Source organism: Phocoena sinus, chromosome 5, assembly GCF_008692025.1.
Source record: "Phocoena sinus isolate mPhoSin1 chromosome 5, mPhoSin1.pri, whole genome shotgun sequence".
Classification (NCBI taxonomy): Eukaryota; Metazoa; Chordata; class Mammalia; order Artiodactyla; family Phocoenidae; genus Phocoena; species Phocoena sinus.
In genome coordinates, this window is record NC_045767.1 from 32,190,849 (window position 1) to 32,217,258 (window position 26,410).

General features: G+C 43.0%; 1 protein-coding gene across 1 annotated transcript in view; it reads left to right on the plus strand.

The window, feature by feature from the left end:
- The window catches only part of LOC116753920 (inverted formin-2-like), a gene marked incomplete at its 3' end in the record, with an annotated part of 63,815 nt that overhangs the window by 16,909 nt on the left and 20,496 nt on the right, over positions 1–26,410 (plus strand). The window contains exon 2 of the mRNA XM_032631962.1: positions 22,070–22,217. Coding sequence (XP_032487853.1) covers positions 22,070–22,217 — 148 coding nt within the window. The remainder of the gene's footprint in view (positions 1–22,069; positions 22,218–26,410) is intronic.

The window sequence follows — 26,410 nt, forward strand, 5'->3', positions numbered from 1 at the left end:
AATAAGTGGTGCTGGGAAAACTGGACAGCTACATGTAAAAGAATGAAATTAGAACATTTTCTCATACCATATACAAAAATAAACTCAAAATGGATTAAAGACCTAAATGTTAGACTGGAAAGCATAAAACTCAGAAAAAAACACAGGCAGAACAGTCTTTGTCATAAATTGTAGCAATATTTTTTTGGATCTGTCACCTAAGGCACATGAAACAAAAGAAAAAGTAAACAAATGGAACCTAATTAAACTTAAAAGCTTTTGCACAGCAAAAGAAACAATTGACAACAAAAAGACAACACACTGAAGGGTAGAAAATATTTGCAAGTGATCTGAACAATACGGGGTTGATGTTGAAAGTATCTAAGCAGCTCATAGTACTGAATATCAGAAATAGAAAAAACTGGGCAGAAGGTCTGAACAGACATTTTTCCAAAGAAGACATAACAATGCCCAACATGCACATGAAACAATTCTCAAAATCACTAATCATCAGAGAAATGCAAATTGAAACCACAATGAGATATCACCTCACACCTGTCAGAAGGGCTGTCATCAAAAAGACCACAAATAAAAAATGTTGGTGAGGATGTGGAGGAAAGGGACCCCTTGGACACAGTTGGTGGGAATGTGAGCTGGTGCAGCCACTGTGGAAAACAATATGGAGGCTCCTCAAAAAACTAAACATAGAACTACCATATGATCTAGCAATTCCACTCCTGGGCATATATCTGAAGAAAATTAAAACATTAATTTGAAAAGATACACGCACCCCAATGTTCGTAGCAGCATTATTTACAGTTGCCAAGATATCGAAGCAACCTAAGTGTCCATCAACAGATGAATGGATAAAGAAGATGTGGTATATATATAAAATGGAATACTACTCAGCTATTAAAAGGAATGAACTTTTGTCATTTGCAACAACAGGGATGGACCTGGAGGGTACTGTGCTTAGTAAAATAAGTAAGATACAGAAAGACAAATACTGAATGTTATCATTTATATGTGGAAATGTGGAATCTAAAAATTTAAACAAAAGAATGAATACAACAAGACAGAAATAGTCTATATAGAGAACAAACTGTGTTTACCGGTGTGGAGAGGGAAAGGATAGGGGCAAGATAGGAGTAGTGGATTAAGAGATACAAACTACTATGTACAAAATAAATAAGCAACAAGGATATATTGTACAGCACAGGGAATATAGCCAATATTTTATAATAACTATAAATGGAGTATAAGCTATAAAAATAGTGAATCACTGTGCTGTACACCTGAAACTAATATAATATTGTAAATCAATTATACCTCAATTAAAAAAAAAAAAAAGCAAGCCATAGGACAAAATGAGATGGCCTGGAAAGAGAATACAGAGTGTCTAAGAGAGAGCCTAAAATATTAGGTTTGGTAAAGAAGAACACTGAAGATGATGCCGTAAATTCATAACTAGAGCAATAGGAAGCAGACCAAAAGAGTGCAGTATCCAGGATAACAAGGAAAAGACTTTTTGAGAAAGGTAGAATGGCCATCTATAATATATCGAATGCTCCTGAGAGCGCAGGTAAAATGAAGATGTAAAAGTCCATTGGATTTGGTAACATAGAGGTCTTTGTTAGCCTTAGCCAGAGGGAGTTTGGTTATGCTATGTTGAGTGGAATCCTCGTTGAGTGGGAGTGAAAAAAAGCTGGGTTCAGCAGCAGGCCAGTGAGCTGTCTTCCTGGAGGGCTGATCCATCAGGGATGCTAAAGCAGTATCAGAATAAATTTGTAAAATAAACTTGGGTTGGTGGGAAATGAGGGCTAATGGTATAGGTTTTCTTTCTGAGGTGAGGAAAACTTTCTACAATGGACTGCTGATGGGAAGGAATCAGTAAGGGGGTTGAGGAAGGAGACAATGGGGCGGATAATCAATAGTCAAAGTTCAGAAGTCAAGAGGAGATGGTATTCAGAACAGATGGAAGGAATGTCCTGGGAGATGAGAAAGAACAGCTAGTCCAATACAACAAGAGGGAAAAAGGAAGAAAGAGAAGCATGGGAGTGACACAGTTATGTCTGTAGACTGCGTGTAGAATGTTGAACTCACCCCTTTGTGTTTTTTTTGTTTTTTGGGGTTTTTTTGCGGTACGCGGGCCTTTCACTGTTGTGGCCTCTCCGGTTGCGGAGCACAGGCTCTGGACGTGCAGGCTCAGCGGCCATAGCTCACGGGCCCAGCTGCTCCGCGGCATGTGGGATCTTCCCGGACCAGGGCACAAACCCGTGTCCCCTGCATTGGCAGGCAGACTCTCAACCACTGAGCCACCGGGGAAGCCCTGAACTCACCCATTTGGATGCTTCCATTTTTCTGTGAGTCAGGAGGTGTGTATTAGTTTTCTATTGTTGCTGTAACAAATGCTCGCAAACTTACTAGCTTGAAATAACACAAGTGTATTAGCTCACAGTTGTGCTGGTCTGTTGGTTTCTCTGCTCCAAGTTTCAGCAGGTTCTGGCAGGCTTCCAAACTCCTCAGGTCATTAGCAGAATCTAGTTCTTTCCGCTTGCGGAACAAAGGTTTCCATTTCCCTGCTGGCTGTCAGCTGGGGGGTGTGGGGGGGTCACCTTTGGCAGCAGAGGCATCTGTCCCAGAGCTAGCCACAGCATGTTGAATCCTTCTCACAACTGGAATCTTTCTTACTTCTCTGCCACATCTCTTTGCCTCCGCTGGAGAAAGTTCTCTGTTTTTAAGGAGCATGTGATTAAATTGGGCCCACCTGGATAATTCAGGATACTTTTTCTATTGTAAGACCCATAATCTTAATTACATCTGCAAAGTCCCTTTTGCCATGTAATGTAACATATTCACAGGTTCTAGGGATTAGGGCATGGACATCTTTGGGAGGCCCATTCTGCTGAGCGCAAAGTGACATCATCAACTGAGAATAGGAAGTGGAAGACGTGGGAGGTTTTAGAGAGAATGGGAAAAGTTTGAAGTAACCACACTGGAGAGTAAGAACATGAACTGACTAGAGAAACTCTGTAAATGTGACAGATGGCCCGGTTGGGGCCATGGTGATACCAAGAGTGGCTTTCTCTGGCAGCACTCAGCCACTTGGGCATGGCGCAGAGAATGGGAGTAGTGATGGAATAGACAGGCAAAGGGTCTCTATTCTGTTCCATTGGTCTATGTGTCTGTCGTGCCAGTGCCGTATGGTTTTTTTGTTTTTAATAAATTTATTTATTTTTCATTTTTGGCTGCATTGGATCTTCACTGCTGCACGCGGGCTTTCTTCAGTTGCAGCAAGCGGGAGTTACTCTGTTGCAATGCACTGGCTTCTCATTGCAGTGGCTTCTCTTGTTGCGGAGCACGGGCTCTTATAGCGCAGGCTTCAGTAGTTGTGGCTCACGGGCTCTAGAGTACAGTCTCAGTAGTTGTGGCGCACGGGCTTAGTTGCTCCGCGGCATGTGGGATCTTCCCGGACCAGGGCTCCAACCCGTGTCCCCTGCATTGGCAGGCGGATTCTTAACCACTGAGCCACCAGTGAAGTCCCTCCTTCCATTTTAATATTGAGATCTGTCATATCGACGGCTCCAGGTGGTCTTTATGGGGCCAGCATCCAAGGGATCGAGAGAATAGTACCAAAGGTGCATAAGTAGGGGGAATCTGACTGGTTGAAATATAGTACTTGAATCAGAAGTAAGGGCTGGTCTAACCTCTGGGGTCTGTGTATATGCCTGACTGGCTAACTTTGAGTTTGCTTTGTTTTTACTCTTTGACCCTCACTTCTACCATAAAGGGGTAAGTGTTGGGACCACATGAGAAATGGCAGATACATTTCTGAGAGTCTCCTGGAGGGCAGTGGGAACAGGTGCCTTGGAAAATTCAGCAACAGCAAAAAGGAGGCCTGCATGATAATGACTTGATTCCCACAGAGGTTAGCCTGGAGCAGCACTGCCCAAACTAGCCAGTTTGCTAAATACCATCATCACGTGGGGCCCACCCATGACTCAATGAACCTTCAGGGGACGGATTCCTGACACCATGTTAAGTACGTGCCTGAGGTGATTCTTTTTTTTTTTGCCACGCCACATGGGCTTAGCTCCCTCCTGACCAGGGATTGAACCCAACTCCCCTGAGGTGACTCTCTTTTTTTTTTTTTTTTGGCGGTATGCGGGCCTCTCACTGTTGTGGCCTCTCCCGTTTCAGAGCACAGGCTCCGGACGTCGCGCAGGCCCAGCGGCCATGGCTCACGGGCCCAGCCACTCCGCGGCATGTGGGATCTTCCCGGACCGGGGCACGAACCCGTGTCACCTGCATTGGCAGGCGGACTCTCAATCACTGCGCCACCAGGGAAGCCCTGAGGTGATTCTTACGCTGAGGAAAAACTTGGAAAATTTTAGCTTAAGGCAATGATTCTCTACCTTTTTCCTATATAGTTGAGCAAATTTCCCTATATAGTTGTGTAATTTGCTCAATAATAATTATTATTATTTCTAATAATAAGAAATATTAGCCATAATTTTCAATCAGGGACCATGCCCTCCTGGACGGGGCTATCAGAATTACACGACTGTCTGGGATTGGGTAAGAAGGAGGAACGAAGGGAGCATAGTGTGGATTTAAGTCGCTTTAAACAGATTCCCCAGAGAAACTGAGGCTCCTTCTCACTAGGGAGGGTCATCCTCCACCACCCTACTTCCAACCTCCTTCTCTGTTTGACAGTCACTGGTCTGGACTCTAGCCAAGAGGAAGAGAATTCACTAATGAGCTTAATAGTTATATTCTGATGTTTAGAGTGTTCTATGACATAATTCTGGTCAGGCTGCCTCTAGAAAGCCAGTCACCTTGCTATTCTAGCAAAGTTGAGTTTTAAGCTTACCAAACTAAAGACTGGACTTCACAGACTGGTGTCCAAAATGACCCCCTGTAGAACACATCTGGACAGCTTGCTAGCCTCCCAGGCCTCACTCTCTTTCTTCACTGGCTGGATCTCCAGCTGTATCCCTGGTTATATTCCAATTAGAATGTGCATACACACATGCATCTTCCTCCATACAGCTTATTAGGGCACTGTATATGATTTTTTTTTACTGTGATTTTTTAAAATTATTCACACTTTAATATTGTTAATAGTGATAACAATAAGGCCATTATCTACATAACTCTTTTACAGTTTACAAACTGTTTACATAAGGGCACTGTACATGATGATATCGCCTTACTCCAATTTGACCTTAAAAGGGATGAGACAGAAATATAGATCAATGGAACAGGATAGAAAGTCCAGAGATAAACCCACGCACATATGGTCACCTTATATTTGATAAAGGAGGCAAGAATATACAGTGGAGAAAAGACAGCCTCTTCAATAAGTGGTGCTGGGAAAACTGGACAGGTACATGTAAAAGTATGAGATAGAACACTCCCTAACACCATACACAAAAATAAGCTCAAAATGGATTAAAGACCTAAATGTAAGGCCAGAAACTATTGAACTCTTAGAGGAAAACATAGGCAGGACACTCTATGGCATAAATCACAGCAAGATCCTTTTTGACCCACCTCCTAGAGAAATGGAAATAAAAATAAACAAATGGGACCTAATGAAACTTCAAAGCTTTTGCACAGCAAAGGAAACCATAAACAAGACCAAAAGACAACCCTCAGAATGGGAGAAAATATTTGCAAATGAAGCAACTGACAAAGGATTAATCTTCAAAATATACAAGCAGCTCATGCAGCTCAATATCAAAAAAACAAAAACCCAATCCAAAAATGGGCAGACCTAAATAGACATTTCTCCAAAGAAGATATACAGAATGCCAACAAACACATGAAAGAATGCTCAACATCATTAATCATTAGAGAAATGCAAATCAAAACTACAATGAGATACCATCTCACACCCATCAGAATGGCCATCATCAAAAAATCTAGAAACAGTAAATGCTGGAAAGGGTGTGGAGAAAAGGGAACACTCTTTCACTGCTGGTGGGAATGTAAATTGATACAGCCACTATGGAGAACAGTATGGAGGTTCCTTAAAAAACTACAAATAGGGCTTCCCTGGTGGCGCAGTGGTTGAGAGTCCGCCTGCCGATGCAAGGGACACGGGTTCATGCCCCTGTCCAGGAAGATCACACATGCCGCGGAGCGGCTGGGCCCGTGAGCCATGGCCACTGAGCCTGCGCGTCCGGAGCCTGTGCTCCGCAACGGGAGAGGCCGCAGCAGTGAGAGGCCCGTGTAGCACAAAAAAAACACCAAACTACAAATAGAACTACCATACAACCCAGCAATCCCACTACTGGGCATATACCCTGAGAAAACCATAATTCAAAAAGAGTCATGTACCAAAATGTTCATTGCAGCTCTATTTACAATAGTCAGGAGATGGAAGCAACCTAAGTGTCCATCATCGCATGAATGGATAAAGAAGATGTGGCACATATATACAATGGAATATTACTCAGCCGTAAAAAGAAACAAAATTGAGTTATTTGTAGTGAGGTGGATGGACCTAGAGTCTGTCATACAGAGTGAAGTAAGTCAGAAAGAGAAAAACAAATACCGTATGCTAACACATGTTAACAAAGTCATGAAGAACCTAGGAGTAAGATGGGAATCGAGACGCAGACCTACTAGAAAATGGACTTGAGGATGTGCGGAGGGGGAAAGGGTAGGCTGTGACAAAGTGAGAGAGTGGCATGGACATATATACACTACCAAAGGTAGAATAGATAGCTAGTGGGAAGCAGCTGCATAGCACAGGGAGATCAGCTGGGTGCTTTGTGGCCACCTAGAGGGGTGGGACAGGGAGGGTGGGAGCGATTGTGACGCAAGAGGGAAGAGATATGGGAACACGTGTATAACTGATTCACTTTGTTATAAAGCAGAAACAAACACACCATTGTAAAGCAATTATACTCCAATAAAGATGTTTAAAAAAAAAAGGGATGGGACTTGAATTGCAAATTAAAACAGACTTTTTACCCCTCTAATTTAAAATGTGAAGGAGGATGATATTGCTGAAGGACATGGTAACTTTAGGCAGCCCTGACTTTTCAGCTGTTAGCTCAAACCAAAATGTCGAACGAGAAAGGTACAAAGTCTGCCTGTTTATTCAAGCCTTTTCTGTAATGAAGGGGGGGTAATAATTGCATCGTGTTGTGCTTTCTATATGAAAGTATTCAGTCAATGACTTCAGACATGTAATAAATACTATATCAATCATCTTTACAACTTTCTAGTAGTTAAATCTTGTCAGGGATAGAGAGACATAGAAGATGAGAAATAATAGACGAAAATCTTGACTTCCCAGTTTCTTCAACCCTTCTAATCTTAGGTGTGTTTTCAGACAGTGGCCATTAGAGTGTATATCATATAGGCAATCTATAAATTTAACATGAAATAACATCTTGCTTTTATACTAATGCTGTTATTGAAAAACTTCCAGAGTACTTTCATGTCATTAACTCATTTATTATATCTTTACAACATTCTCTTAAATTTTGGTGACTCCTTAGTCTGCATTCACTATTTAATATCAAATGCTCTAAGATTCAGAAGAAAGTAATTGCCTATAACAGTCTTAAAAAACCACTTTCTGTTTTCTTTTGTGCTTTTAAAACCCATTGTTTTCCATCTAATTTCTTGACATTACGTCACCCCTACCCACCCAACCTGGCATTCCTCACTTTCTGTTGCCCTTGCCCTTTTGTAGCTAGGTCTCATAAATTAATTGTGTCCTTCTTTTAATCCTCTCTTCCTCTGGTCTGGTTTCCTTCATTATACAGTTGACACTTGAACAATTCGAGGGTTACGGGTGACCACCCTCCACACAGTTAAAAATCTGAGTACAATTGATAGTTGGCCCTTCATTTCCTTGGTTCCTCTTGCAGATTAAACCAGCTGTAGATCATGTAGTACTGTAGATCATGTAGTACTGTAGTATTTACTCTGGAAAATACTGAGTTTTATAAGGGAGACAAAAGTAGAGCCTATATTCCTGGTTTCAAAATGTTCTCAATACCGTTGGGAAAATAAGATAAACACATCAGAATTACATTGATGAAAATGTGATCCTATTTCACCTGGAAGTAACTTAAAACTTAATGTACTTATTTCACATTTGTTTTCAAAGTTTTTCAACCCAACTCATGGATGACATGCCATGCTGTTTAGAACCCACTTTAATTGTGTCTACTAGTGCCAACAGCTTCTGGGTTCCCCCGGTCCCTCCATCACTAGGATAATACCCCTTGAAACATGTTAGGGAATTAAAGTAGTAGATATCTAAATAAATGAAAAAGTTAAGAGGAAAACATAGAGTAACAATAGTAATTATATTCACTGAAATGCTGAACCATTGGCATACAGCTATACATGTCCTCATACAGTTAGGGTCTTGTCAGGGAAAAGATGATATACCCAAAGGGTTTAACTACAAAGAGTTTAATGAAGGGACTAGTTATAAAGGGTATAGTCAGAGAGGCCAGTACAAAGACAAAATAAGACGATGAAGTGCCCAGGGACATTGGGAAGTCATTACTAACTCTAGGCCTGAAGGGGCAAGAAAGGGAAAGATGTTTCCAGCAGCAGATAAGAGCCAGCTCTGTGTAAAGGGGCAGCCTGACGGGAGCTATGGCCTTAGGGGGAGGAGTGTAACCAGGCAGAACTGTTACAAGAGGGGAAAGAGTGAGAACAATGACCCTGACTTCCCTCTCCTCCTGCCCTCAGATTTCCTCCTGGTGACTGACCCTAACCCAAAGCTGAAGGGTAAGAAAACCCAGACCATACCGTTGGTAAAGGTTTAGTGTCCAGGGGTACAGAACAGAGCTGAGATGGGTGAGAAGGGATCTGGAAGGGCAAATAGAGAATAACCAGCACAAATCCCTACAGAGTTTTAGGAGTCTCCGCAGGTAGGTTTATGGTAAGGGATTTCCAAGGCAGTGAACTCCAGCAAACTCAGCCTGGTTGGCAATAGGCATAATAGGGCAAATTGAAGAGACCAATGACCTTAGAATTTAACGTAACGAGTCAGTCTCCCAAACCCCCTCCCACTACACACCAACTACGTACTATATAGTTTAAATGTAGCCAAGTTGTTAACATTTTACCCCTATTATTTTGGTGGGAAAATGCTCTTTTGTCAGGCCAAACTTTACCATTAGAGTAAGGGCCAACTGGGAGAAAATGAAGCCAACATGAAGGTAAGGTAAGCAGTGACGCAGGGATGCTGTGGACAATCCCAAATTAAACCACACACACAACAAACACCATCCTAAGGTTTGTAATGCAAAGACTCCCTAAATGGCCTCTCCTCAGAAATATGCAGATAGTCTATGGTCAGGATCTTAATGAATTTGAATTAATTTGTGAAAGCATTCTAGGGGTACAGTAATACACAAAATGTTCTTGAGTGTCACAATTTACCAATTGCTTAGTCAGTTGAGACTCTGGGGCCCCTGGGACTTCCCTACTGGTCCAGTGGTTAAGACTCCATGCTTCCACTGCAGGGGGCACGGGTTTGATCCCTGGTTGGGGAAGTAAGATCCCTCAAACTGCAGGAGGCAGCCCAAAAAAAAAAAGACTCTGGGGCCCTTTGCCTGGGGCAAACGACCTTCTCTGGCCACGTAATCTGACCATGGACTCCCAGGCGTTGCATGGACTCCCAGGCGTTGCCTGTTGATTCTCCTATACAACTGGGCTTTGATTAAGGAGACAGTGAAAGGAAAGTAGCCTGCTCTTCTCATCTCCACCTACTTCCTGGCCTCCAATTCCACATTATCTTGACCAAATCGTGGTCATTTTAAATAGAATCTCCATGTTCAATAAACTGTGCTATAGAACGGATGAGAACAGAGAAGCGGACATTGCATTTGTCAGTTAGGTCACTGGTGTCCTTTGCCAGACCAGTTTCAGTGGAAGACAGCCAGGTCTTAGTTGCGGCATGTGTGATCTTTGTTGTGGCATGCATGTGGGATCTAGTTCCCTGACCAGGGATCAAACCTGGGCCCCCTGCATTGGGAGCACGGAGTCTTACCTGGACCATCAGGAAGGTCCCTCTAAGTAGGTTTAATAGGCAGATGCTTGAGGACATTTGTAACAAGTAGAGAAGGGTCTGGCTGTAGAGAGAAATTACAGATACAAGGGGGAGAAAAGGAAGGCACTGTTAAGGTGGGAAGGAAGAATGCTAAAGGATTTCACCACTCTGGCTACTATTTTCTTTGTTAAAAAGAGGTTGAGTTATCTGCTGAGAGTGAGAGAGACAGGATCTTGATATGGGGTTTTAAGAGAGAAATAAAGATTTGAAATGTTTGCTATCAAAAATGAGAAAGGAAGCTGCCAAAAGATAAGTAAAATTTTGCCAGTGTTGAGAGCCAGACTGAGAACGGAGCTCATAAATGTGTAATGAAGCTAATCAGCGGTTATATGTTTCACACAGCTGGGACAGGACACCTGGGGGCTTGAGAAAAGACAGTGTTAGACGGTTTTGTTTAGGACCATGACCTGGAAGAGCCAGAATAGTAGAAAAGATAAGCTAGCAAGAGAATTGAGGCAGCTAGTAATCAGAGGAGGGGCAGAATTGGAACTTGTTAAAATAAGAGTTCTGCCTTGTTTGTCTTGTTCATTGCTGTATCTCCCACCTGGAGCAATGGCTATTAACTGTGGATTATAATCACCTGGAGAGCTTTAGAAAGTCCTTATGCCTAGACTGCACCTTGAACCAATTAAATTGGACTCTCTAGGTGAGTTCCAGGCATGGTATTTTTTTAAAGGTCTCTGAATGATTCCAGTCTACAGCCAAGGCTGACAATAACTGGTCTAGAACAATGTCTGGCATAAAGTAGAAACCTAATAAATTCAGTTCAGTGAATGGAATTCAGGTCAGATTACAGAGGCTCTAAAACTAGGAAGGGGGACTTCCCTGGTGGTGCAGTGGTTACAAATCCGCCTGCCAATGCAGGGGACACGGGTTCGAGCCCTGGTCTGGGAAGATCCCACATGCCACGGAGCAACTAAGTCCGTGCGCCACAACTACTGAGCCTACGCTCTAGAGCCCACAAGCCACAACTACTGAAGCCTGTGCGCCTTGAGCCCATGCTCCGCAACAAGAGAAGCCACCGCAATGAGAAGCCCGTACACTGCAAGCAATGAAGAGTAGCCCCCGCTCACCGCAACTAGAGAAAGCCCGCACGCAGCAACAAAGACACAACACAGCCAAAAATAAATAAATAAATAAAAATAAAACTAGGAAGGGCTGAGGTTGGGAAAAGGGATAAAGACTGAAGTCTCCATGAACTTGAAGTGTAGGTTTGAGGCCATTGTTTTCAGAGAGGGATTTATAAGTTTATTATTTTGGAGTAGGCACAGTTCAAGTGGTATGGTTTCACCTATTTCTGGCGAAGGGATTTTGCATAAGTACCAGGGGGTGAAGCTTGCTACAGCATGGCAGTTAAAGATCTGAAGTTATGGTGTTGGATGGTTTGTGAAGTTAAAATTTAAAGTTGCGCAGGGCATGGCCAGAGGGAAGCAGGGGAGGAAGACTTGAGGTTCATGGCTCTCAGGCTGGATGTTGATTTCAGTTGAACTGGTTCTGACTTGCACTTCCCCCTATTATCTTCATGATCGTAAATTCATGTTTTTCAGCAAATTTTCCAGGCCTTCTGAGTCTGAGATCACCTTTGCTTCCCTGGGACTGGGTCCACCTTACGCTAAGACACACACACTAGTCTTACTGTAAATTAGTTCATACCTTTTCCTGCTTTCAAGAGAGTATCAGGTGAAGACATTGAAGTTTAGGAAAGCAAAGAGTGGTGAAATGTGGAAAACGCCGTCTCAATTCACCACCCTTACAATTTTGCTTGAGGCTATTCCAGTCAGGACTGCTACTGAGCAAAGATGACAACAGAAACAAAAACAAACCATAAAGCTAACCTCCTACCCAAATCCCATAATGGTTTTGGAGAAGCACAGTGAGGCCAATGACCTCTCAAATGGCATTTCTTCTTCAATTGATTAGATATTTACTGCTCACTTATCACAACCCACAACCTCTATATGGGATTACATTGAACTCTGACCGTAGATAAGGTGCGTTAGGTGATTAGAGTGGGTTGGGCTCCCATAATTACCCTCCCCAATGCCCAACACCCAAGTCATTTCCAAGGAATTATTTATAAATAGTTGGATACAGTACGGTCAGGTGGTGAAGAAGTTTGTAAATCATTATTTTATTATGTGAAGAAGTAGTTGCACTTCTCCTCCAGGTGAGGTAAATATTAACTTTCTAGCCGGAAAACTGAAGTCCTAATCATCTTGGCGACACTGTGGTCATATGACATACCTGGGGGCAGCTCCAGATGGCAGCACGTAAAACAAATGATAGGGGGCCTCAAGCAATATTTGATTAAGAATTGTTCTCTCTGTGGGAGGAAATCAACACTCAAACCAGCTAAGCTGGCGAGCTCTCCTCCAGTGCCTGCTGCTCGGGCAGGATGTTTGGGGAAGTTTCAGGAGGACAGTAACACCCCTCACTGCAGTAGGTGAGAAACAGTCACAGTGGGATCTACATAGGAAAGAAGACTGAAGACATGAAATGCCCACCAAAGCAGCAGGATTGAGGAAGGACACCAGGTCTCTCCATCCCATTGTCACTACCCTGTCCCAGTTCACCACCTTCCAGCCCTCACTTAGAACCTAGAAACTGCAGCAGCTTCCCAAAGGGCGTCCTGCCTCCTGACGCCCTCCATTCCACTCCCTAGTCTGCAGCCATCAGGCTCTTTCTAAAATGCCATTCTGGTTTTATCACCCCCTATTTGAGCCCATTACCTGGCTTCTCATTTCTCCCATTTCTCAGGATAAGGTCAACTTTGAGTATAGCTGAAAAGCTCTATTAATGACTCGATTTCTGCCTGCCACTCCCGGCTTCCATTCTTTACTACATTAAACTTCTAGTTTGTTTAAACCAGTGAAGCTCTCTGGCTTCCTCTTCTGGGAACTCTCTTCCTCTTTTAATTCTGGCGAACTCCTCCTTATTTTTTAGGACTCCCTTTCGATATCCTAGTGGGCGCTCCTATAGCATTCTAAACTTCTATTATAAGTTATTGCATCTCTTAGGCTGTTTAATGATCTGCCCGTCTTGCTGTACAGTATTAGCTCATGGTGAGTGTTTAATATTCACCACACCCTATTAAGCATTTTCCTTGGCATATCTCATGTGATTCCTGTAAGAATCCTGTGAGGGAAACACTTGATGACAAATAATTAAACCGAGGCTCATGTTAAGTTATTTGCTTAAGTCCTACAGCTAGAAGGTTCCATAGGGCAAGATGGCGTTGCTCTTGCCTATCATTTGATCCCTGGCAACAAATGTATGCCTAGCCCTTAGTCGTAGCTAGCACTTACATTGCACTTAGAATGTGCTGGGCATATCTCAATCTTATGTCAATAGGATGGGGAAACTGAGATAAAGGTTAAGTGACCTGCCCATGGTCACACAGCGAGGAAGTAGCCAGGCTGTGATTTAAACCTAAGCATCTGGCTTCAGAACTTCTGCACGCTTAACCATTAGACTGTCCTCCCTTTGCATGAGCAGAAATGCTTCAAGTTGCAGAAATGTTAAGGAAAGAGGTGAGACAGTCAATAAAGCAAAACAAATCGAGACTACTTTTTTTTTTTTTGGCCGCACCACGTGGCTCACGGGATTATAGTTCCCTAACCAGGGATTGAACCTGGGTTCCCCTGCAGTGGAAGCGCAGAGTCCTAACCACTGGACCACCAGGAATTCCCCAAGACCATCTTTAATTAGGCAATTTGTTAGTCCTTCAGACAGCCTCCCATGAAGTCTTCACATTACCCACAACAGAAAGATAGATGCATAGTTTTCTCACCAAATGAAAACACGTCTGGAAGAAAAAACCATTTTCTATATTGCAGTGTCTCAGCTTCACTGAGCAGTAATCAGTGATTTAAAAAACATTCAACTAAAATTTCCTTTTTAACACTGCAATATATACTCAAATGACATTCTCTAGAGAAAATGGGGAGGGAAATCCGGTCGGATTATGGTGAAAAATTGAAGTCAGTCTGCTGTCTTGGAAGAGCACTGCTGTTGTCTGAGAAAAAGAGAAGAATGAAAAAATCCTTGCAGTTCCTAACAAGGCAAAAAAAAGTTTCATTTGGCCTTGTCAAGTACAAATAGGACTTGGGTGGCAGAGAGAAAAAAGCCAAGAAATGCTTTTGTAGTTGTATTTTCCTCCCTTCCCCAAATGGAAAATTTTATTGCTGTTTCTTCTGATTTCTGAATTGTTTTGATGGTTTCTGTGACACTGACTTGTTTTAAAAAATCATCTCAGCAGGTTTTTCCTTTTGATAAAACAGAAAAAATTTGAATAATTCATGGAAAACATTTTACTTTTTGGAGAATGGAGGGAGAATGATGACTTGGGGGATATGAAGGCAAGAGGATCTCTGAGTGAGTGAGGGATCCCCTATCATCAGAAGATGCAGCGGGCAGTAATCGTCCGGAGGCTGAGGCTAGAACCTTATTCGACTTGGCTGCTGTCTTTTGTTAAGAGACAAGAGACAAGGGTTGTTGATCAGGGATAATGGCTTGGTGGTGGAGAGGAGTTCATGGATAAGGGATAGGACTTGTTAATGGATTTAAGGAGAAGAAGGTGATAGAAAAGGAAGAAACAAGCGTGATCCCTAGATGTGTGGCTTTAGCTTCTGGGTGGAGTCTGTTATTGACATAGGGAAGAAGAGATTTAGAGGAAAAAATTTTTAAATTCAATGTTGCACATGTTAAGTTTGAAATTTCTGCACGAGGGTCCTACCTGATCTCCCTTGTTCTACTCATACTCCGTTACAGTATCTTTTCATGGTGCAGCCGCAAGAGGATCCTTTTAAATTGTACTCAAAGCCATCCGGTGACGCCACATCCAGCTCAGAGTAAAAGCCAAAGTCATGGCCTCGTCTTCTACACACGTCCTTGCTCATTCCCTTCCAGCTGCACTGTTCCCCTTGCTGTCCCATGAACATACCAGGTACACTCCCACCTCAGGATCTTTGTAGTGTCTTTTTTTTTTTCTGGAATGCTCTTCCTACAGATATCTTAGCTAACTTACTGACCTCACCTCTAAGCCTTTGCCCAGATTTCAGCATCTTGGTAAGGTCTACGCTGATCACCCTATTTAAAACCACAACTGCTTTTCCATCCCTAGCACTCTACTTTCTCTTTTTACATAGCACTTCTGTTTCATCACCTTCTATTATACTATGACCCCCTTTTTTGGCCCCGCCGCATGGCTTGTGGGATCTTAATTCACCAACCAGGGATTGAACCCGGGCGCTCGGCAGTGAGAGCACGGAGTCCTAACCATGGGACTGCCAGGGAATTCCCTATACTATGATTCTTTTATAAGGTCAATTGTTAATCTTCATTTCCTCTCGTTGGAGCGTAAGCATCACGAAGGAGAGAAATATGATACTAATATATCCCAAGAATCTAGAATATTCCATGGCACGTAGTAAGTACCCAATAAATATTGGTTACTATGAGTATGGTTAAATATGAGTAAAAATAATTATTCGATGTCTAAGAAATGTCAAATATATGGTTGGATAGATGAGTCTAGACCTCAGAGAAGAGATGAGGTCTGGAAGTATTCATCTGTGATAAATTAGTTAAAAATATGAGGATGAATAAAGTTACCCAAGGTAAAGACATGACTAGGAAAGAGACATTCCAATTTTAAGACCCAGGAAGTGTCAACATTTTGACCTCAGGTAGAGATGGAGAAACCAATAAAAGAAGGCAGATATTTAGAACCAGTAATGTAGGAGAAAAACCAGGAGATGCCTGGGTGGGACGGGATGGGGGGAGTACTGTGTGAAGGAAAGAGGAGTCAACAATGTCATCTCCTCCTGTGTAGCTAGGTGAGATAAGCCTAGAAAATCCTCCATTATATTGGCAACAAAGGAGATCTTTGCCCACCCAGGTAGGAACGGTCTCTGGGAAGATGGAAGCTGAGGTGGGGTTTGCCAAAATGGCTTCAGGGGGACTTCCCTGGTGGTGCAGTGGTTAAGAATCCGCCTGCCAATGCAGGGGACACGGGTTCAAGCCTTGGTCCAGGAAGATCTCACATGCTGAGGAACAACTAAGCCCATGGGCCACAACTACCGAAGCCCGTGCGCCTAGAGCCCATGCTCCACAACAAGAGAAGTCCCCGCAATGAGAAGCCTGCGCACCACAACGAAGAGTAGTCCCTGCTCGCCACAACTACAGAAAGCCTGTGTGCAGCAACGAAGACCCAACGCAACCAAAAAATAAATATAATAAATAAAATTGATTCTTTTTAAAAAAAAGTGGCTTGAGGATATACTGGAGGACTGTTCTTTAATATAACTCCACTAAATAAGAACAAAGGATAACAAGGGATAATAACTCACAGGGTCAGAACTAATAGGAAAGGAGGCAGCAACAGATCAGCAATGTCAAGACATTTTTGGAAGATGTGAAGAAGTAGAAGCTGACTTAACTTAGCAGAGCAGGGGGATATATGCCTATGTGCCCGGGGACAGTGGCAGAATTGAGGAGTTTTAATGATGAACAAGTCAGTTTGCCATGTAGAACTCTTTAGATGTTCTGCACTTGGATCCAGCAGGTACTACAGAAGGTAAAGGTAGTATGTCTGGATAGAAACAGGGATGGTAGTTGAAAATTTTTATAGAATAGTTGAGCTCACTGATTCCCTTCCTTACATGACCTACCCAGAGGACTACAAATCCATGTACCTCCAGCCTGCCCAAAGAGTTTTATGCTCTGGAGAAACTGGATCAGAGAGAGACACTTGACTTTGGGACACCAGGTCTAAGACAAGGATAGAACAAGGCATGGAGTTATTTTTTTTTTTCCATGGGTTTTGAATGCAAGTTTTATTTTTGAATTCCCATTGAAATAAATATGTTAATCTTTGAAAAATATTTGGTTATATGCCACTAAAATGATCCCTAGAGCCCCCAGTTATAGTCATGCCCCATTCTGGAAAACACTACCATAGGGAATTACTGGAGGTACCCTTGGGGAGGTAGGATGAGTCCACTGTTTGTTGAGCAAGGGTCATCTGTGTCCCAAGTAAGCTGCTTGCTGCTGTTCATAATTCTCTGAGCCCCAGACCTACCAGCATATTTGATCTTATCTTTCCTGGCTGGCAACACTTTGGTGGTTCCCTATTCTCTTCTAGATAGAAGAGTAAATAAGGCATGGAGTTATAAATGTGGGGATTAAGTGAAAACTTTCATACTGAATTATAATTCTTAGACTCCCTTCTCCTGCTGTACTCCCAGAATTCTGTGAACAGACTGGAGAGTAGATTGGAGAATGTAAACTACACACACAAAAAGACTGACAGATACTGGTACTTTCAGAATCATACAATAAAAAGGTGGTGTCTTAGTTTGCTCAGACTACTATAACAAAATATCATAGACCGGGTGGCTTAAACAACAGACACATTTCTCACAGTTCTGAAGGCTGGGAAGTCCAAGATCACTGGAAGGTACAGTGTCTGATGAGCACCCTCTTTCGGACTTGCAGATAGCTGCTCTCTTCCTCTTCTTATAAGGCCAACAATCCTATTGCATTTATTACCTCATTTAATCTTTTTTTTAAAAAACTAATTAATTAATTTATTTTTGGCTGGGTTGGGTCTTTGTTGCTGCACACGGACTTTCTCCACTTGCAGAGAGCGGGGGCTACTCTTTGTTGCGGTGTGCGGGCTTCTCATTGCGGTGGTTTCTCTTGTTGTGGAGCACAGGCTCTAGGCGCATGGGCTCAGTAGTTGTGGCTCGCGGGCTCTAGAGCACAGGCTTAGTAGTTGTGGCACACGGGTTTAGTTGCTTTGCGGCATGTGGAATCTTCCTGGATCAGGGATTGAACCCGTGTCCCCTGCATTGGCAGATAGATTCTTAACCACTGTGCCACCAGGGAAGTCCCACCTCATTTAATCTTAATTACCTCCTAAAAACCCTATCTCCAAATACAGTCACGTTGGGGTTAGAGCTCCAACATATTAATTTAGTGGGGGACACAATTCAGTCCATATCAGTGAATAAGAAATAAACACTGATAGTGTGCCTTTTTATACATTTGGGATCTGGTTTAAATGGCAGTTATCCCACCTTGATTAATACAAGCAATTCCAACAGAGGAGAATAGTGAAAAGAGAGCCACGCACCAGACTTTTCTAGAGGGCAACTAACCTCTCCTGCATAGAACCGAACATAGGGGGCTTTTGGAGGAAGGGCACCAAACGAAAAATGGAACTGATTTGTTCAAACATTTGAGAAAAACTATTGGTAAAGGTTCAGCAAGTCTATTGAAGTATTTAGAAAAAAATAAGTGATAAGCACATGGGAAGCTAAGCAAGGCAATTTCAACTCCAGGAAAAACAAAAATGTTGTATGAAAAGAAAATATTCATAACATGCATCTTGGGTTAAACAGGGAATCGTTACTGGGCATAGAAATGTAAATGATGGCCGACTTAGCCAAAAATTATAAGGTTACATGAAGCGGATGAAGAAGGAAAGGGAAGTTGTGTGTGTGTGTGTGTGTGTGTGTGTGTGTGCGTGTGTGTGTGTGAGATATAACATACTTTAACTTCTGAAACAGGAGGTGTTTAGGAAATGTTTAAAATCGCTCAAGAAATAGCAGTATAATCCTATAAAAATGTGTCAATAATTACTAGTAGAAAGAGAATAAAAGTTGAAAGTGGGAGTGTTTCCACTGGGAGTGAGTGGGGTGGGGAGCAAGACCGTAGACTGGGCCAGGGAGTGTGGTCTTCACTAGAGCCTTTTAGTACTAGCTGAATATTTAAAACTTATTTGCATATATTGGACAAAAATCAGATACACAAAACTTTTCAAAATATATTGTACGTATACTTCAATAAAAAAACTAAAAAATGTATATTGTATGGGACAAATGCTGCATGATCTCACTTACATGTGGACTATAAAAAATACAACAAATTAGGGCTTCCCTGGTGGCGCAGTGGTTGAGAATCTGCCTGCCAATGCAGGGGACATGGGTTCGAGCCCTGGTCTGGGAAAATCCCACATGCCGCGGAGCAACTAGCCCCGTGAGCCACAATTACTGAGCCTGCGCGTCTGGAGCCTGTGCTCCGCAACAAGAGAGGCCACGATAGTGAGTGGCCCCCGTTTGCCGCAACTAGAGAAAGCCCTCGCACAGAAAGGAAGAGCCATACACAGCCATAAATAAATAAATAAAATAAAATAAAAACAACAACAAACTAGTGAATATAACAAAAAAGAGACAGACTCACAGATATAGAGAATAAACTAGTGGTTACCAGTGGGGAGGGGGGAGGGGAAGAGGGACAAGATAGGGGTAGGGGATTACAAGATACAAACTACTGTGTATAAAAAAAACAAACTACAAGGATGTATTATACAGCAGAATATAGCCAATATTTTATAATAACTGTAAATGGAGTATAACCTTTAAAAATTGTGAAGAGATGTGTTGTATACCTGAAACTTATATAATGTTGTGAAGCAACTATACCTCAATTAAAAATTAAATACATAAAATATATCGTACAGGAGGTTTAAAAAAAGAGATAGGAAGTGCAGACAGCTCTTTCAAGAAGCTTTGCAGGCTGAGGGGAGCAAAGGGATGGGGTAGCAGCTCAAACATTCAAGGGTGGATCTAAATTTTTTTTTTTTGCTTGAGACACGCAGGATGTTAATTCCCCGACTAGGGATTGAACCCACGCCCCTTACAGTGGAAGCTCAGGAGTCCTAAACACTGGACTGCCAGGGAATTCCCTGGATCTAAATATTTTTAAATTAAAGTGAGAATATTAGTTACCAAATCAAATAGTGCAGGGTTTATAATGGAAAGCAACGTTTCCTGCCCCACACACCCTTTCCAACACATTGCTTTCCATTCACTTGTAAACATTTAAACTATGGCTTCTCTCAGCCCGGTAGCATTAGTGCAGTTTAGTGCCCTGGGAGAGGAGGGCAGAGACAGGATTTCTGCCAATGGAGAGCAGTGTCTCACCAGTCCGTGAGCAAGCCGACTGGCACACTGCTCGGCCCAGGTCTTACCACCACCCAGCCCGTACGGAGAGAGGAAAGCCCAGAGGGGAAGCTGAGAAGCATGCAGTTAGGGCATTTTTGTGGCGCTACTCTGCAGAATCCTGTGATCTCTCAGAATCAGAGTCCTCGTTACGACCTGTGCAAAGGGGAAAGAAAAATCCAGTTCTGTTTGCGGCATAGCTTAAAGCTGTGAGGTCTAAATTCGATTTGGGGAATTCAGGAGAGGGATTTCTGCTCTCTGCCCCCATTGGGAAGAAAAGGTGAAAAGAGGCTCACAAAAGTTTCTGTTGTATCTTTATCCGGACCCTGTATACCATAATTATAAAGAGGCATAGGATGGTTTTTTGTGGTCACACCTCTACTGAGGGTGCTGTAGGTAGGGATACATTTTATTGCACTCAAGTGCCTATAACCATAACAATATATTGTGAACATACAGTACTTACTTTCTGAGCATTAATGAAACAACCACACTAGTACAGAAGAACAACCAGATCTATGAGAGATTTTAAGATAAACATAAAAAGTCCCTAAGGAAAATGACCTGTAGATCATTACCTAATGATTTTTTTTTTTTTTTTTTTTGCGGTACGCGGGCCTCTCACTGTTGTGGTCTCTCCCGTTGCGGAGCACAGGCTCCGGACGCGCAGGCCCAGCGGCCATGGCTTGCGGGCCCAGCCGCTCCGCGGCATGTGGGATCTTCCCAGACCAGGGCATGAACCCATGTCCCCTGCATTGGCAGGCGGACTCTCAACCACCGTGCCACCAGGGAAGCTCTATGCTTCTTCTTTTACAGCATGTTTAAGAGGATGACAGGTCTGCCGGGTTTAATGCAATGTCATTCATTATAAAGATTACTGAACTCAAAAAAAAAAAAAGATTACTGAACTCGAACGCTAGAGGCAGGGCTAGTGTGCAGACATATGCCACTGCCCTGGAGTGGGGATTCATTTTGGAGGGAAGTTGTGGTAGCTAACTTGCGAAGAATCAGCCAACCACTTCCAGATGGATATTTCATAATATTCCCCATCAGGGACCTAGCTCCTTGATGTCTTCCATGATACTGTCAGTCTACTGAAATGCTGATAGAGCAGTAAAGGCTCCACACCCTTTAGCTGTGCTGTGTGGCTACACTAGCCTGGAAGACAACGCTCAGACGCCTTCAGGGACCAGACAAGTAAAATGGGAGTGAGAGTGAGACCCAAGAATACATGGATTAAATCAAACCCACATTTACACATACACATACACACACCAGCCGCTCTGTGCTGGCCAAACAAGAGTCTGCTGCTCGTGTCTTTCCCAGGGGCTACCAATCTGTGATCTCTGCTTAGCTGTGGGAATAATGCTCCCTGTACAAACTCAGACCTTAACTTCCCTCGAGAGTCACCAGGGTTTCTGACTCCATCCTGGAGCAGAACCAATTTAGGCCTCAAGTAGTTAATCCAAAATGACTGTCTGAAGTCCCACCTAGCCTTTAAGGCCTGCTCAAAGCCCCACTCCTCCATGAAATCATCCCTTTCTCCCTCAGAGATGGAGCCTTACCTTCTGCTAGCTCTGCTTTGTACCTCTGTTACAGGAGTTCCACTGTCTTATATTACAACGGTTTGGATTTGTGTCAGCTTCAGCCCCCAGATCTCAAGGCCCAGCCTTACGATGTAAACCTATATAACTCTCTGTAAAATTTAAATGAAGGGATTTCTGAGTATTTTAATTGGCATATAGAAATTATTTTAAAATCCTAGAAATGTATTCAAAGAAAAGAGTACCTCCCACCTAAAGTATTCTCTCAGTGTTTCCCAAACTGGTGTTCCTCAGAACATTAGTCCCAAAAGATGCTCCCTGAAAAGTGCTCTGTGGTCAAATGCTGCAGTCTATATCCTGATAGAGTCACAAGGCACACTGGCATTGTAAAGGCTCTGAGAAGATCAGGAGAGATTAAAGAAAAGTTTACTTTTTTCACCCAGGATTCTCTTCATATATTTGGCCATGGGATCCTTTTAATGGGATCATTTAAGGACTTGCTCCTTGGAATGCAGCCCTTGCAGAGGCAGCAAGGACAGACTCTGGCTCCAAGCTGCCTACAACCCAATCCTCAGCGTTCACTGTCCTTGGGTAAGTTACTTGACCTAAGCAAGTTACTTGCCTAAACTGTCTCATCTGTAAAATGGGCGTAATAGTAAGACATACTCTTATAGGGCTGTTGTGAAGGTTAAATGAGTTAATACATATAAACTATGTATCTCAGCCTAAATTTGGAGTTTTGGTCAGAAAATCAGGCCTCTCTCCCTAATTCAGATTCAGAAAAAAATCAGAAATAAGATGTCATCAAACTATTGGCTTTGCTACCAATAAAAGCTGTTTGGAGGAAGCTTTGCTATTACGTTTGTGAATAGGACTCACCACCTCACCCACTGCACCCCCATTTTATTCCAGCCTCTCAATCACAGGCAGAGATGGATATGCAGGTTTTCTTGGTAGGGTCAGGTAATTACAGCAGAGTGAACAAAGTAAGTGTTTGTCTTGTGTATTAGTTTGTTAGGGCTGCTCTAACAAAGTACCACAAACTAGGTGGCTTAGAACGACAGAAATCTACTGTCTCACAGTTCTGGAGTCTAGAAGTCTGAGATCAAGGTGTCAGCAGGGCCATGCTCCCTCTGAAACCTGTAGGGGAAGGATCCTTCCTTGCTTCTTCCAGTTTCTCTAGCCCCAGATGTTCCTTGGCTTGTGGCAGCATGGTTCTCATCTCTGCTTTCATCATCACATGGCATTTTCCCCATCTGTTCTCACACAGCCCTCCCTCCACGTGTGTCTGTCTCTATGTCTAAATTTTCCCTTCTTTATAAAGACATCAGTCATATTGGATTAGGGACCACACAAATGACCTCATTTTTTTTCTTCTTCTTCTTTTTTTTTTGGCTGTGCTGTGCGGCTTGCGGGATCTTTGTTCCCCGACCAGGGATCGAAACTGTGCCCCCTGCAGTGGAAGCATGGATTCTTAACTGCTGTACTGCCAGGTTAGTCCCATGACCTCATTTTAACTCGATTACCTCGGTAAAAACCCTATTTCCAAATAAGGTCCCATTCTGAGGTACTGGGGGTCAGGACTTCAACATACCCTTTTTAGGAGGACACAATGCAACCCATAACATCCTGAGACCAGGCCATCCAACATAGAGGAAAAGGGACTTAAGCTAATTTCTGATCCTTCTTCCCCATGTCACCAGTCAGAGACATCATGTCTCCTTCCTTGGGGAGGAGTGAAAGGGGGTCAAGGAAGTCCAGAAGTGCTCCCAAGTCCTTTCTCTCCTCCTCCGGCTGGAATTGAGAAATCTCCCCCCACTCTACAGAAAATGAGGAAGTAGGGAAACATCCCCATTCCCACCCCCATTGCCAAAATGCAGTCCAAGGATGGCTTCAGGTTTAAATAGGTCTTCAGAACTGCTTGTGGTCCTGCCTTAAAATTTGCCAGTTGGAGTCCCTCTGTCTCTCCTGGAGCTCAAGGGTATACCTGCGTGTACCGAAAAAAACTGGTTACCTAGATGCTGGGGAACTTGAGGACTCCCTGGTGTTGCACTTGGGGCCACTTTCAATTGGCTGTGCCCTTGGGAACAAGGTTCTTTCAAGCCTGACCTTTTCTGGGGGATGGGGGAGAAAATATCCTCATTAGTCTTAGAAACAACTATTAACAGCTAATACACAACAGCAATATATATTTAGATTTTTAATAAAGATTTGGATGAGGGGAAAAGATGGAGGTACACACCAAGCAAAGACAGTGTTTCAAATAGCAATGGGTAGAACAAGTCAGGTGTCTTCGCTGGGGGAGAGGAGTTACAATTGTTGAGTGTTTACCCTGGGCCTCACACATACTAGCTTGTTTAATCCTCACACCCTGTGAGTGTTGCTGGTGCGCTGTGGGGCAGGGCCATCTGTCTCTAGGGCTTGTCCTCTTAAACACTGAGCTACACAGCCTCCTTTGTCTGAAACACAGGAGGCTGCTCTTACCTCTGTGTCCTGAAAACAGTTTATGTAATTTCTTCCACAGCACTGAATACATCTGGAGCTATTCCCTTCCTTGATTGTGAGCCCCTCCAGGACAGGAACTGGTCCACACTCACCTTCATTGCCTAATTTGCTGTCTGTCACCTTGTAGGTAACTTTTTGATTAAATCAATGAATAACTTTTTACTAAAGAACCCTTGAAGATTTTTCTGATCCACACACTTAGTACAGTCTTCAAAGTAGTATGATTCATGAATTGTGATTGCGTCCCACGCAGAAACAGACACCCAGGCTAATGACCTGTATTACAGCAGTGACAATATGCTGACCAGTCTCTTTCATTACTTAGAACTTTCCCCACAGTTTAAACTGAGAGAGCCCGATTTCTTCCTGGGTCTCTTCGTGGAAGTGTCCAGGGCACGGTGCTCAGTGCCAGGTGCCTTGGTGTCTTCACCACTGCTGAGTGGTCACTGACTCAGACTCTTCCTAAGATAGGTGGGACAGGGGTGACTCTGGGCCATTGTCAGTAGAGAACCGCAGATCAATCTGTTGCCCCATTCAAATCTGGAGTTCATTTACATAGTGAATTTTGGAACACAAGCAATTGGCTGACCTTTGTGTTACATTCTGCTTCCCACGAGGTGCCCGATTTCTGGAACCCCTGGGGCACAGGCTTGGTCTAATAAATTCACAGAGGGACATGCGCCTATTAGAAGAATCTCAAATCAAAATCTAATGGGAGCTGACCATGTGACCTGCTTTGGGAAATGGAAGGAGAGAAAGCCCCAGCTATTAGCTGCTTATTTAAACGAAACACCCTGGTCCTTGTGCTACTCTAGATGATTTTCTCATATAGAACAAATGGAAGAGCAGGGGGAAATAATACGTTCATGAGAAAATGGCAGGTACTGGAGGCTGAGTGGAAGCCAAACAGTAGGAATGGTGGCAAAGACTATATCTCTTCTGTTTTCTAAACTCAGAGAGAAAAATGAATATTACTTCTTGGCCTGGTGGTCTCTGGGCAGCTTGGATCTTTTAAGTACTTGTTCAGTAGTTTCTATTTCTTCATTCATTCATTTGTTTATCAATTTATTAGTTTATCCAGTTATTAATTTACTCAATAAGCATTTATTGTGACCTGCTTTGTGCTTGGCACTAGGTAGGACACTGAGGATATAGATGAGTGAGACCTATCGCCTATCCTCCAGGGTTTAGGGGAGAATTTAAACATGGAAATGGAGTAGACTGAAGACACTTTGAAGGCAGGGATGGGGACTTATTCATCACAGTAACACCAGTCCCTGGCATGGTGGCTGGCATGTAGGAAGCATTTCATAAATGTTTATTGAACGACTTAATGACGGTATTTGTCATACATTAATAAAACAATAACATTGTAAGTTAAACTACTAAATAAATGTAATATAGTTGAAGACTTCAAACAATACCAAAAAGTGATTTGCATGGTAGTAACTTAAATGAGATTTGCTAGTTGGAAAAATATCCTGACATAATCTATACAGTAAACATTCTTTAATATATTGAAACCTCAACTGTGCTACAGCGCTGCTGAGTTCTACCTATGTTTTAAATGATTCATCCTGAGTTAGAAGTCCCGAGGTATTAATACTAGCTAATGTTTCGTTCAGCTGTGGCTCAACCTGAGTGAAATAACTGATGTAAGAAGGGCATCAATTGTTCTAGTCACCTCTGTGAAAAGAATAGCATGGCACGGGACGATATTTGCTGTGAGGACATTTTAAACAGCGGGTGTGCTTGTATTCTTACTGATTTCTGATAGCACTTTTAAAATAGAAGCCATAAATTATGGATAGCCAAGACCTATTAGGAACTGCAAGGGAACTACACTTAAAATAAATGGCCCAAGAACTGTAAAATCAGCTGACTTAGAGCAAGAGATTTGGGGGGTGGGGAAGGCCCTATTTTGAGTAAATGACATTCAGCTAAGAGCTGAAGCCTGGACTTGGAGTTAGCAGAGTGTGTGTGTGCGTGTGTACATGTGCCTGTGTGTGTGAGGAGTGCAAGATGAGCGCTGAGGACATGGGAAGCGTCCTGGGCTGAAGGAACATCGAAGATCCCGTGGGGAAAGCTTGGCTCTTTCGGGAAACTGAAAGCAAGTTGGCGTGGTTGTCATGTGGTGTGTGTGAAGCAGATTATGGGTATGAGTTGAAGCTGGAGGCAGGCAGGGGCCACGCCATTCAGGGCTTCGTGGGCCATGTGTAACATTTGTGATTTATCCTAAGGACGAAGCGTGTTTGCTGGTGACCTGCTGTGGGAAGACG